General features: G+C 41.2%; 1 protein-coding gene across 11 annotated transcripts in view; it reads left to right on the top strand.

The window, feature by feature from the left end:
* Window positions 1-14,824, top strand: part of GPSM2 (G protein signaling modulator 2) — a 64,484-nt gene that overhangs the window by 5,719 nt on the left and 43,941 nt on the right. For 5 of the 11 annotated variants that reach the window (XR_012160345.1, XM_073356806.1, XM_073356813.1 and 2 more), the window contains exons 2-3: window positions 2,074-2,219; window positions 11,661-11,771. The exons of 1 other annotated variant lie outside the window; for it this stretch is intronic. Coding sequence is in view for 8 of the 10 variants with exons in the window: in XM_073356806.1 (XP_073212907.1) it covers window positions 11,710-11,771 (62 nt within the window). In the remaining 2 variants the exon portion in view is untranslated. Of the gene's footprint in view, window positions 1-895; window positions 1,302-2,073; window positions 2,220-7,184; window positions 7,424-11,660; window positions 11,772-14,824 lie in introns of those variants that run through there. 5 more of the 11 variants (XM_073356804.2, XM_073356805.2, XM_073356808.2 and 2 more) reach the window with 5 other exon arrangements.

Raw genomic sequence — 14,824 nt, 5'->3', positions numbered from 1 at the left:
CTAATCATTTTTGTTGCCCTTTTCTGAACCTTTTCCAATTCCAATATATCTGTTTTTGAAATGGAGCAAGCACATCTGCATGCAGTATTCAAGATGTGGTCGTACCATGGATTTTTACAGAGGCAATACATTTTCTGTCTTATTATCTGTCCCTTTCTTAATGATTCCCAATATTCTATTAGCTTTTTTGACTGCCGCAGCACATTGAGTGGATGTTTTCAGAGAACTATCCACAATGATTCCAAGATCTTTCTTGAGTTGTAACAGCTAATTTGGACCCCATAATTTTATATGTATAGTTGGGATTATGTTTTCCCATGTGCATTAGTTTGCATTTATCAATGTATTTGTGGTTACTACTTGTCCTCTTGGCTATGCCCAGTTCTCTGCACTAACTTGATCACAGGATGATAAAGAGCTACAAAAGTAGTTAGCTGTCTCTGAGCTAAACATTGATTCTGCTGTAATACTGTATGTAAAGAGCAGTTCTGCTCTGAAAAGTTACTCTGTAGTAAAGGCATTGTGAGGTTTAGCGTTGATCCTCACAATGACTTCTATATTAAATATGCTTAATTAACAAGTAATAAGATGGCTCTTAGAACTACCAGTTGTGTATATTCAGCCTTGGATCTGAGAGTTTGATTGGGTTCCTTCCATGTGGATTATTGTTGTTGTTAATAAAGGTTATACAGGCTAAATTGTGTCTTCAGTGAGTGTAGTTCTACGTTTTCAAGTCACTGTGTGGCCTGTAAATCTTGCCACATGCCTTAACTAAGCATTTTTAGTTAAATATCTAACAGAGAATACTGCAGCTAAGATTCAATCCATCTCATTGCAGTAAATGTCAATGGGAGTTGAATCAAGGTTATAATGCCATACTTAATATCATATGTAAACTTGGCAAAATTTAAAGTTGCATTCCAAATGTATGTTAAATGACACTTGTATTGCACCATTCTCTTCAAGGTCCCTGAACTCTTCCTGTCCCCAACCTTGTTTTGCAGTACTAGCTGAATACTACTTTACTCCAGAAGCGATCCCATTGTTCATAATCTTTTCACATTGCAATGGAACTACCTTGTGAAATAGGGTATTACTCAATGTGAGTAAAGTCAGATTCTGGCTCTAAATTTGGAGTATTAAATGAACTGAAAGGTCCCCCCCCTTCCTCTCAGTTCTCCACCGTGACACTAACTGTCTCCACAATTTTGGTATATATGCATACTTTATTTTTCCTACTTGGGTGTTGGTTTTAGACATCTTACAGAAGTGAAAAGAAAGCAGTCCTTTTAAGAGCACTGGTGAGTTTCTTTCTGACAAGGTGGTTTCTGAGTCGGGAATTGCTTGTTTGTGAGGTGGATAAAATAACTTGATCTCGTTGTGTAGATAGGAGTGAATCAGTATATTAATTAATGTTGAGGGTAGGTCATGTATGACTAATACTAAGAATAATACTTGGCACTTGCATTAGCATTCTCTGTCATCAAAGTGCTGTACAAACATGAATCCTTAACAGGTGAGGGAGGGAGAAAAGGAAGCATTATCCAAATTTGGTAAAATGGGTATACAGAGGTTAAATGATTTGGTGTACAGCCAGGATTACAGTTTGGTAGTTCTTGGTTTCCAGTGCTTGTCTAGAAGACTGAGGACCACTTTTCCTCTTGTGGGATAGGGGAAGCTATAAAAGGAATGGTTTTGGCTCCCATATCTTGAATGAAATGGAACCTATACTGCAGCATCAGAGGGACACTCTGTATCTTTGATGGTGTGTTTTAAGCTATTTGTAATAGCCTTTGAATACCTATTCAAGAATAAAATCTTTCTTAATGGGGTGTGATGTCATATCCATGAATTATGACAATCCACTAATTAGTGGAAGGAGCCGACTTCCTTCAGCTCCCCACTGCTCAGCCATTGGGGATGGTGCAAGAGATCTTGTAAATGTAAGAGGAAAAGGGAAGGCAGCTATGGGAGTGAGTTGATTGAGACTCAAATTAATGTATTATTAAAAATTGTTTATGTATTCATTATTTTTCTGTCAAAAATGATATTTAAAAATATATTCTTTTAAAGGGGAGCTTATCTGTGGTGCAGCTACTACCTTTTCCCTTCTGTTGGGAATCTCCACTGTTCTGTGGGCTGTCAGAGAAGACACTACTAACTAAATAAAAGCACTTCAAAGGTCTGAAGAGTCCTGGATGCTGATAGGCTGTGAGGAGGTAAGAACTCAGAACTGTAATGCATCTTTATAGTGAGCTTTGCAAACTGGTTTTGGCTATTAATTTTGGTGTCTGCAGGTTCAGAAAAAACTAACCAGGATGAGGTGTAGAAATAGCTAATAACAATGTGCTTGCCTAGCCTTATTCTGTCAAGATGCTTTGTTTCTATTCCCAGAAGGAAAAGTTGTTCAGGGATTCTTACACATCAGTGGTCCTTTCCAAAAAATTTTTTCAGACCTATAATCATACACTGATGGAAATTCTATCCTTGTAAAGTGGCTGGTTGATGGAAACCCCTGTTTTGTTCAAGGAATAGGTAGTCAAAGTTAACATATTCAGAGTGTTTGAGAATCTTAGTGTGTCAGTCTTAGCTGAGACGTAGGTCTTTTCTTTCTTTTTTTGATTGTCTGCAGTGTTCCATAAAGTACACATTACTTACTTTAAAAATGTGTCCATCTAAAGCTGTGAGTGATTGTGTTTTAAAAAAAAAAAATGCTGGGGGAAAAAGCATGCAAGTTAAGATCCGTGTACAAAACATTTACACTAGCAATAGTCTACATGTAGGTTGGGCTGATGGTCCAGTGATAGCACAGTGCACCATTGGGCTGGGGCTTCTCTTCCATGTTCACAGTGGCTAGAAGATCTGTGCAACCTGCTTTCTCACACCTTGTGAAGGGGGAGTGCCTTGTGCAGTTGTCTAGTAAACCTCTGTCCCCTGCCCTTTCCTTCAAGCAAATCTGAAAATAATTTATTAGACTCTGGAGAGATCTGCTTCCTACCTGTTTGCTGGAAGAATAGTTATCACAAAATGAGTTTCTTCACAGTTAGCCTGTTTTTTCTCAAGATATCTTTCACCCTGGAGACATTTCATAGAATCATAAAATATCAGGGTTGGAAGGGACCTCGGCAGGTCATCTAGTCCAACCCCCTGCTCAAAGCAGGACCAATCCCCAACTAAATCATCCCAGCCAGGGCTTTGTCAAGCCTGACCTTAAAAACCTCAAAGGAAGGAGATTCCACCACCTCCCTAGGTAACACATTCCAGTGCTTCACCACCCTCCTAGTGAAAAAGTTTTTCCTAGTATCCAACCTAAATCTCCCCCACTGCAACTTGAGACCATTACTCCTTGTTCTGTCATCTGCTACCACTGAGAACAGTCTAGATTCATCCTCTTTGGAACCCCATTTCAGGTAGCTGAAAGCAGCTATCAAATCCCCCCTCATTCTTCTCTTCTTCAGACTAAACGATCCCAGTTCCCTCAGCCTCTCCTCATAAGTCATGTGTTCCAGTCCCCTTATCATTTTTGTTGCCCTCTGATGGACTCTTTCCAATTTTTCCACATCCTTCTTGTAGTGTGGGGCCCAAAACTGGACACAGTACTCCAGATGAGGCCTCACCAATGTCGAATAGAGGGGAACGATCACGTCCCTCGATCTGCTGGCAATGCCCTTACTTATACAGCCCAAAATGCTATTGGCCTTCTTGGCAACAAGGGCACACTATTGACTCATACCCAGCTTCTTGTCCACTGTCACCCCTAGGTCCTTTTCTGAAGAACTGCTGCCTAGCCATTCGGTCCCTAGTCTGTAGCGGTGCATGGGATTCTTCTGTCCTAAGTGCAGGACTCTGCACTTGTCCTTGTTGAACCTCATCAGATTTCTTTTGGCCCAATCCTCTAATTTGTCTAGGTCCCTCTGTATCCTATCCCTACCCTCCAGCGTATCTACCTCTCCTCCCTGTTTAGTGTCATCTGCAAACTTGCTGAGGGTGCAATCCACACCATCCTCCAGATCATTTATGAAGATATTGAACAAAACCGGCTCGAGAACCAACCCTTGGGGCACTCCACTTGATACCGGCTGCCAACTAGAAATGGAGCTATTGATCACTACCCATTGAGCCCAACAATCTAGCCAACTTTCTATCCACCTTATAGTCCATTCATCCAGTAAATACTTTAACTTGCTGGCAAGAATACTGTGGGAGACCGTGTCAAAAGCTTTGCTAAAGTCAAGGAACAACATGTCCCTTTAAAAAAGGGAAGAAGGAGGATCCTGGGAACTACAGGCCAGTCAGCCTCACTTCAGTCCCTGGAAAAATCATGGAGCATGTCCTCAAAGAATCAATCCTGAAGCACTTACATGAGAGGAAAGTGATCAGGAACAGTCAGCATGGATTCACCAAGGGAAGGTCATGCCTGACTAATCTAATCGCCTTCTATGATGAGATTACTGGTTCTGTGGATGAAGGGAAAGCAGTGGATGTATTGTTTCTTGACTTTAGCAAAGCTTTTGACACGGTCTCTCACAGTATTCTTGTCAGCAAGTTAAGGAAGTATGGGCTGGATGAATGCACTACAAGGTGGGTAGAAAGCTGGCTAGATTGTCGGGCTCAATGGGTAGTGATCAATGGCTCCATATCTAGTTGGCAGCCCGTATCAAGTGGAGTACCCCAAGGGTCGGTCCTGGGGCCAGTTTTGTTCAATATCTTCATAAATGATCTGGAGGATGGTGTGGATTGCACTCTCAGCAAATTTGCGGATGATACTAAACTGGGAGGAGTGGTAGATACGCTGGAGGGGAGGGATAGAATACAGAAAGACCTAGACAAATTGGAGGATTGGGCCAAAAGAAATCTGATGAGGTTCAATAAGGATAAGTGCAGGGTCCTGCACTTAGGACGGAAGAACCCAATGCACAGCTACAGACTAGGGACCGAATGGCTAGGCAGCAGTTCTGCGGAAAAGGACCTAGGGGTGACAGTGGACGAGAAGCTGGATATGAGTCAGCAGTGTGCCCTTGTTGCCAAGAAGGCCAATGGCATTTTGGGATGTATAAGTAGGGGCATAGCGAGCAGATCGAGGGACGTGATCGTCCCCCTCTATTCGACATTGGTGAGGCCTCATCTGGAGTACTGTGTCCAGTTTTGGGCCCCACACTTCAAGAAGGATGTGGATAAATTGGAGCGAGTCCAGCGAAGGGCAACAAAAATGATTAGGGGACTGGAACACATGAGTTATGAGGAGAGGCTGAGGGAGCTGGGATTGTTTAGCCTGCAGAAGAGAAGAATGAGGGGGGATTTGATAGCTGCTTTCAACTACCTGAAAGGGGGTTCCAAAGAGGATGGCTCTAGACTGTTCTCAATGGTAGCAGATGACAGAACGAGGAGTAATGGTCTCAAGTTGCAGTGGGGGAGGTTTCGATTGGATATTAGGAAAAACTTTTTCACTAAGAGGGTGGTGAAACACTGGAATGCGTTACCTAGGGAGGTGGTAGAATCTCCTTCCTTAGAGGTTTTTAAGGTCAGGCTTGACAAAGCCCTGGCTGGGATGATTTAACTGGGAATTGGTCCTGCTTCGAGCAGGGGGTTGGACTAGATGACCTTTTAGGGTCCCTTCCAACCCTGATATTCTATGATTCTATGTCCACTGCTTTCCCCTCATCCACAGAGCCAGCTATCTCATCATAGAAGGCAATTAGATTAGTCAGGCATGACTTGCCCTTGGTGAATCCATGCTGACAGTTCCTGATCACTTTCCTCTCCTCAAAGTGCTTCAGAATTGATTCCTTGAGGACCTGCTCCATGTGGAATTAAGCCAAGAGATAGGGAAGATGATTATTATAAACAACAAACCAAAAAGAATCATTAGACTTCAAATCTACACTGTCCCAATTTAAATCCCAAAAGGATCAGATCATTAGTAAAAGTACCTCTCTTATTCTCTCTCAACCTACCAGCTGAGGAGAGCAAACCTGGAAATCTTAAACTGGTGCAGAGAAATTTATAAGAAATGAAAATTCCAGGAGAAATCATATTTCCTTTCTTAGTGTGGTGTTTTCTTTTACCCGGAATCCATAAAGCAGTGCAGAATTGTATCTACCTCACCCACCTTGTCTCTGTCAAAGCTAATATCTTTTATTAGACCAGCTTCTGTTGATGAAAGAAATGAGTTTTTGAGTTCAACGGAGAATTTCAAAAGCTTGTCCATTTCACCAACAGAAGTTGATCTAATAAAAGATATTCTCACCCACTTTCTCTCTCTCATTCTGGGACCGACACAGCTGCAACACCATCATAAATAACTGAGTCATGTGTAACCACCATGTGCCATTTTATGTTAATGGTTCAGAAAATCTGTGTTTTCCCAACACATTATTAACAGCTGTTTGAGTCCCAGTCATGGAATATCAGAAATGAAGAATGAATAGTGGATATTATTTTTCCATTAGTTATTATACAAATATTTATATTACACTCAATGTGATGATGCTTCAAATGTACTGCACTATGCCTTTGGTTTAGTGAGCCCATTGTCTGCTTCATGTATTGGGATATGATTTATTAATTCAGGTGAACTTATTAAAAATACTTTGAAATTGAATTAAAAGCCAAAATCAAGCTTCTTCTAGTTCTGCTCTTTGTTATTCACACCATGGCCCATATTATGTGGAATTTTGTGTGTGCACAGGTCTGAAAATCTGGGCCTATGCTAACATCTAGATTGAAGAAAGAAACCTGTCAGTATATTTTATTACTCTATTTGGTATGGTTTTATCTAACTTTAAATTCGACAGTGCTTGCCAAAGATCCGTTTTTAGATTATCTGCTTCAAGCCTGCCCTTTCTCTTTTCTCTCCATTGTTACAACCCAAATATTCCATTTCTAGAGGAAAAATTTCTGTATTTAATTTTTTTTGCTTTGAAGAAAACGGTCTTGATTTAAGTGATCATTACACTGAAATATTTTAAACAAACATTTCCATCATTCCATCATCTTATGACTGTTGGTCTTCCATATTCTGCTAATAAATTAATTTCATAATAATCATATCTGCTGAATCATTCCACTAAAAATTGTGTGGAAATTGTTCTTCTGTATAGTTAGAATAAATGCAATTGATCCCAATTAGCTAGTATCTCCTTTTAAAATAAGCATTTTTGGTTTTCTTTTGATGTATATTTTAGGTAAGTACCTCTATTACTGCATACTGTCTACACCAGCCATATCAATCTGTTGTTCTATCCAAAGAATATCTCAGACCTGAAGAGATCTGTTAGAATCCACAGTTTACTGAAAATTTCACGGAGATGTCTACTTTAGTCATATAAGTTTGTACTGTCTCCTAGCCTGGGCAACTAAATCTTTGTGGTAGAAGATGCTGTATAGCATCAGAAACTCGAGTCTGGAAGATCTTGACAACCAGGTCAGTTTATAACTTAGCAGGCTTTTGGGAAAGAGCTGCATTTATTGTTATACGGTTCTCAGAGAATGTAGTATGTACTACTGGTTAAAGTGGAGGATTGGTAGTCAGAAGACTTGGATCTTCTTTCTTGCTTTTCCTTGGACTTGCCTTATAACCTCACCCAAATCAGTTGGAGTCTGATTTTTTTCAGAGTTGCTAATACACACAAGTCATTTGAAGTAAATGGAAGCTGGAGGTGTTCAGTGCCTCTGAAAATGAAGCCCTAAACCTAATTTTTCTCCTCATTATCCGTAGGGCAATACTTATACCTACCTCGCACCAAGCAAGCCCCAAGCTTCTATGCCCAATACTTAAATTTCAGTATAGTGCTGAGGAGGCAGAGGTGATCCTCCAGGAGAGTTCCCATCCTCCAGTGACAAGTTCAATTGAAGTAACTTCTTGTTTCAATTGACTGCCCAGGTAGAAGTTAAAGATCTTGTGGTCCTTAGGGAATAACTGGCATCAGATCAGCATTCTCTCTCAATAAGAAAGTTTGGTAAGACATTGTTCTTTTTGTTGTGGAGCACATACTGGCTGCTACACTTGATTATAGAACATAAGAACCACCATACTGGGTCAGACCAAAGGTCCATCAAGCCCAGTATCCTGTCCTCTGACAGTGACCAATGGCAAAAGGAATGAACAGACAGGTTATTATCAAGTGATCCATGCCCTGTTACCCAATCCCAGCTTCTGGCAAACAGAGGCTAGGGACACCATCACTGCCCATCCTGGCTAATAGCCATTCCTATCTTCCATGAATCTTTCTAGCTCCCTTTTGAACCCTATTATAGTATTGGCCTTCACAACACCCTTTGGCAAGGAGTTCCAGAGGTTGACAATGCGTTGCGTGAAAAAATACTTGTTTGTTTTTGAACCTGCTACCTATTAATTTCATTTGGTGGCCCCTTGTTCTTGTATTATGAGAAGGAGTAAATAACACTTCCTTATTTACTTTCTCTATACCGCTTATGATTTTATAGACCTCTATCATATCCCCCCTTAGTCGCCTCTTTTCCAAGCTGAAAACTCCCAGTCTTATTAATCTCTCCTCATACGGAAGCCGTTCCATACCCCTAATCATTTTTGTTGCCCTTTTCTGAACCTTTTCCAATTCCAATATATCTTTTTTGAGATGGGGCGACCACATCTGCATGCAGTATTCAAGGTGTGGGAATACCATGGATTTATATAAAGGCAATATGTTATTTTCTGTCTTATCTATCCTTTTTTTGATGATTCCCAACATTCTGTTCGCTTTTTGGACTGCCACTGCACATTGAATCTCTAAATCGTCCTAGAAAATCTAAACCCATATGAGCATCTAAGGGTATATTTACACTGCACACCAAGCCTGGGCTCTGACTCAAGGTTTGAACCCAAGCCCCCCTTCCATGCACACACAAATCGGTCTAACTTGGGTCAGCAAGCACTCAAGGCCCAGGTCCTAGTACCCTGCCACGGGCGGTGCAGGTCAGAGCCCAAGTCCTGCTGACACTCTGGTCCAAGCCCTGTTATTTTGCAGTGTGGACGCAGGTCAAGCCACAAACCCGAGTCAGAAGGTTTGCGTAGTGCAGTGTAGATGTGAGAGCTGGGTCCAGTAATTGTAAACCAACGTTTATAATGCAGTACAAGCATGGGCTTGGAAACAGAGTCCACAACCCCGGGTCCTGCAGACCTGGGCTTCATGTGCAGTGCAAACATATCCTTTGGGTTTCTTTTGTTTTTCCTTTATACATTTAGACTGCATTATGAACACAAAATTGTGTTTATTGGAATATGTGATCATTGATGTATGTTCAAAAATGCACTGATTTCTAGTTTACTTCTGCCTCTCTTTCAAAGCTTCAGTACACAAAATGCTATGATTCAGACATAAATGTAAAAATTAGATAATTTACAGTTGTGGGAAATCACAGGAACTATAAATTGGCCCCTTATGCATTGCTTGTAACTTTGTTAATCACTTTAATTTTTATGCCATTATACAAAAGCGTAGTGTGCATATACTGTGTAGGTTGAGAGGGTTCAGTTACCACTTAGAATCATAGAATCATAGAATATCAGGGTTGGAAGGGACCCCAGAAGGTCATCTAGTCCAACCCCCTGCTCAAAGCAGGACCAATTCCCAGTTAAATCATCCCAGCCAGGGCTTTGTCAAGCCTGACCTTAAAAACCTCTAAGGAAGGAGATTCTACCACCTCCCTAGGTAACGCATTCCAGTGTTTCACCACCCTCTTAGTGAAAAAGTTTTTCCTAATATCCAATCTAAACCTCCCCCACTGCAACTTGAGACCATTACTCCTCGTTCTGTCATCTGCTACCATTGAGAACAGTCTAGAGCCATCCTCTTTGGAACCCCCTTTCAGGTAGTTGAAAGCAGCTATCAAATCCCCCCTCATTCTTCTCTTCTGCAGGCTAAACAATCCCAGCTCCCTCAGCCTCTCCTCATAACTCATGTGTTCCAGTCCCCTAATCATTTTTGTTGCCCTTCGCTGGACTCTCTCCAATTTATCCACATCCTTCTTGAAGTGTGGGGCCCAAAACTGGACACAGTACTCCAGATGAGGCCTCACCAATGTCGAATAGAGGGGAACGATCACATCCCTCGATCTGCTCGCTATGCCCCTACTTATACATCCCAAAATGCCATTGGCCTTCTTGGCAACAAGGGCACACTGCTGACTCATATCCAGCTTCTCGTCCACTGTCACCCCTAGGTCCTTTTCTGCAGAACTGCTGCCTAGCCATTCGGTCCCTAGTCTGTAGCTGTGCATTGGGTTCTTCCGTCCTAAGTGCAGGACCCTGCACTTATCCTTATTGAACCTCATCAGATTCCTTTTGGCCCAATCTTCCAATTGGTCTAGGTCCTTCTGTATCCTATCCCTCCCCTCCAGCGTATCTACCACTCCTCCCAGTTTAGTATCATCCGCAAATTTGCTGAGAGTGCAATCCACACCATCCTCCAGATCATTTATGAAGATATTGAATAAAACCGGCCCCAGTGGAAGCTATAACTTCCGTGGAAGCTATAACTCCCTCATTCCTGTGCATTCAAAATCTTTAATCATATTGTTGCATTAGTAGGGCAGAGCTTTTTTGGCACTTGTAATATGTAGGTCGTAACTTAAGTCCTTCCCAATCCATGAAGACTGCAATTGAATCTTGAAATGTGTGTGTGTCACACCCATGTATTATTAAAAAAAATTCACACCCACTTATTGAGAGTGAGGCAGTTGTAACCAGTTGCATGGAAGGGTGAAAGAACTGTTTTACTAGAAGAGGGTTGATACTTTGGTTATGGGGTGCTGGCCAGAGAGGAAGTCTTGGCAGGCCTGGGTAGGGGAAAAAGCACTGTTGGAGGCAAATTGGGAGCATTATGTTGGAATTGCAGGGTATAGAAGTGGTTGATGCTGGAAGCAGAAATGAGAAAAAATTTGGAGTAGAGCGAAGGGAGGATGCTATGTGGAAAATGTGGGTCCAAGACTAAATCTATGAATTAAATAAAGGTAGATTGAATTAGAGCTTCAGAATTTCCTCTTGGTGTTCTGGTGACTGTATAAAATGCTTGAGTTTTGCTGTCATGTTCTGACATCTCTAAAATCTCTTGCTGGAATGCATAGCCATGTAATTCACAAGTGCATGTTTATATGTAAATCATATTGACATGAAAGATGCTATATTAAAACCAAACCCATATATATTTATCCTTTAAGCTTGTCACTTGGAATTATACCCAGGACAAAAGACTAGCAACACAATGATAGCTGATTCAAAATCTAGCTGAACACAGAGTACTGATTTCTGTTGACACTTCTTTTTTTTCAGCTGCTTGCATGCAAAAATTCCCATGGTTACAGTGAAACTCTTTGCCTCTCTCACTTTAAGTGATTGATAAGATTTACCACTCGGCAGGGATAGCTTTGCGTTTTGCATCAGCCCAAGGTGGTTATGAGTTCTTTGAAAATGAGACTTCAAGCCAAGCATCTTGTGTTCCCTTTGCAGAAATGCAGCTGAATGGAACTGAAAGGGCCACAGACACAAGAACTCGGGACATGTTTATGGAAAGCTGTTTGGCACTGCTCTCTTTTACTTATTAAGAAAGAAGAGTATTTCAGCAGGAGCTTAGGATGTATTAACTCTAACTTGTTAATATAGTAACTGGGATAATGTGCTGACAACAATTTTCCATATTAAGGTACTTGTCCTGCCTGCAGAACACTTTTCTCTACTGATAATGCAATTCAATGGAGGAAAGTAATGTTTTGATAAGCATGCGTGAAGATCATTCCTTTCATGTTCGCTACAGGTAAGACTATGTACTTTTTTGGATAAAGCTTTAAGTACTATATTAACAATAGAAACCTTATGTGAATGTTCAGTACTGTTCTTTTTAAAGAGAAATAGCAACATTAAACATCATTTCAACAGGAACCCGTTTCTTAACCTGTGTTACTAGTGGCACTGTACCTTAAAACTGAAAGAAATTTTAAAATACCACTTACTTCTTACTGTTGAAAAGTTTTGCTCTTTTTTTGGCTTGAACAGTGAAAATAGACTAGTCAGTTGCCTAGTTGATTTCATTTCCTCCTCCCCACCCCCACTTACATTAGTACAGTGTAAACTTTGATGGAAAATATTTCCACTGGATGCGGGAACTTTCCATTAGAAACGTTTCTAATGGTCTTAGGTTTTGTCAAAGCTTATTTTGCAAAACCTAAAATTTGGTTCAGATTTGACCTGACAGTGTCTCTTCTGGTGCTGAACCCAAGAATTGTGTAAGATGAGAAAATAATTTAAAAAAACCTGTCATTCCACACTTCTGTAAGTTTGGTACTGTTCTTTCAAGAAGTTCCACTTTTTATACCTTCCATAGCTGTGCTCTGAGCTCACTTAAGCTTATGCTCAAATAAATTGGTTAGTCGCTATGGTGCCACAAGTACTCCTTTTCTTTTTGCGAATACAGACTAACAGGGCTGCTACTCTGAAACCTGTCACTGTACTGGAACTGTGTGCTGTTGCCAAATGAACTGGTGTATGTGATTTACTACAAAAATATTGCAGTGTTTATGAGGGTTTAGCATGCCAATTTGATGTGACTTTTTGTTATGTTCTAAGAAGGAAGTGGAGCATAATCCCAGTAGTGTAATTCATGTGTACCTCCCTTCATTGACTTCCAGTTAATTTCCTGAAATGGTCCACAGTATTTGACAGTCTTCTGCTGTATTGTGTTATCTTGCTGTACCCCCTTGACCGTACCCCCAGCACCCCCACAAACTATGCGTATTTTCACAATCTACTGACTATATGAGCTAGGGAGGGTGTGCCTGAGAGGTACTTCTTGCATAAATCTGGATGACAGTGCTTAAAGGTGTAAATGTGTAAAGGAGGAATGTTGGCTTGGAGGTGAAGTTGCTATATCTTGATATAATTTGACATACTAAACACTTAAAATCTGTTAAAGGTAAACTTGTTTGATATGCTGTTATTGAGGCAAATGCCAACTTCATTAAATGAGGATATTCACCTTCCTCGTGTAGATGTTGAAATTTGGTTATAAAGCACATTAAAGGTGAAGGACTATAGAAATACTTAGTGCTCTTGCTGTTGGGTGGTGGCAGGTCAGCATGATCACACCTTTTCTTCCCAGAACCTGTATTATCTGTTCTGTGGTGCCCCTTCAGCAAGGCTAATAGCAATGTTGTCTGCCACTGTACCACGCTACACAGGAGTAGTGCTAGTGTAGATGCCAATCAGGGACCTGACAACTGCACTGATGCAGTTGGTTCTCCCAGTGCAATTCTGGAATACCCCGCCCCACCCTTTTGTGACAGCAGAGGGTGAAAATTGTATTTAATCGTGATGGTTCTTAAATAATGGTCAGATTACTCTGTGCCTAAGGATCGTTGTGGCAATTATCCTAAAAGGTGGTTGGTTTTGGTGAGGTAATAGCTACACATTTTTAATTTCCAAGGAACTAGTATAAAGAAAAAGCTCATAAGTAACATTTAGATATTGAACTGATCTGAGGCTTTTATTTAAATGGATGTAGTTTAGAGTAGAGTTTAGTTCTTGAGTCAGTTAATTGTAGAGTGTAGAATTTAGAAGGTTTAAAAAAAAACCTCCCCCCCCATAACTTTATGTTCAGGTCATCTATTATTTGTGTGTCAGTATTTGTATATGCAGAAGGTGATCTCTCTTGCCTTTTGTCTCTTGAGCAGAATTCCCTTTCCAAAAAGATTCCTATAGCAAGGGTTCTCAAACAATTTGAATGGCGGGGCCCACATTTTAGTACAGAGATATGATTGTGGATCTGTTTTTGATTGTGTGGGCCATCACTTTTCGCACTCTATAGTCAGACAATATCTCTGTGGCAGCTACATCAATTGCCTACATGGAGAAACATATAATATATTTTGGGTTGTCTTCTATTGCTATTCACTGGCTGGAAATAAGGATGATGCCAATACCAGTGACTGCCCAGCTCTCCAGAGACCACCAGCAAATGCTCCTTGGAGCAACTACTGGCAAACTACCCCCACCACAGAACACTAAATTAGTGCACCAAACATCCCACAACTAAGGGGTTATCTTGAGTAGGATTTTTTTTAACTTGATGTAAGCATGTTTATAAAGTTCTAGTATAAACCAGGCAAGCTGTACTCTAGCATGTACTAGGTCAGGGGTGGCCAAACTGTGGCTCATGAGCCCAACGTGGCTCTTTTACAGTTAAAGTGTGGCACACAGAGCTCCCCATGCCAGCCAGACTAGGAGGGAGCTCGGGACTTCTGCCTTGCAGTGGGGTAGTGGGATAGGGCCTTCAACCTTGCAGGGTGTGCCTGCCAGGGCTGGGAGTTTCAGCAGGAGCGAGGCTGAAGCCCCAAGCCTCGGTAGGCACCTCCTGCGGGGCTGAAGCTCCAAGCCCCAGCAGGTGCGCCCCGTCTGTCGAACTTCTGAAGATTGTCGTATGCAGCTCAGAGGGCCAGTAAGTTTGGCCACCCTTGTACTGGGTGGTCAAGTTGAAACTGAGACTCCCATCAGGCTTCAACTCAGCCAGCTAGTATGTGCTAAGGTACAGTTTGCCTTGTTAAAACTACAATTTTACAACATGCTAGTTAACACATACATTGCTGGGAGGCACTAGTCCAGTAAAGGGATGTGTATGGAAAGGAAGGTTAAGGGACAGAGTTAAGGTGGTGTATAACACTTTTGTGTTAGTATAACATTTGTGCTTTTGATGGAGATTACCTTTCTTACATTTTTAATTTTTTTGTGTCAGATGTTCTGTGTAGCAGTTTCACAACAAACTTGTGTGTGTATTTAGTAGTAGTATAAATCTGATCAGGAGCCTTCAGAAATCCC

The sequence above is a fragment of the Lepidochelys kempii genome, chromosome 8, assembly GCF_965140285.1.
Source record: "Lepidochelys kempii isolate rLepKem1 chromosome 8, rLepKem1.hap1, whole genome shotgun sequence".
NCBI lineage: Eukaryota > Metazoa > Chordata > Testudines > Cheloniidae > Lepidochelys > Lepidochelys kempii.
The sequence above is the reverse complement of the archived record's forward strand: the minus strand, read 5'-3'. Positions and strand labels throughout refer to the sequence as shown.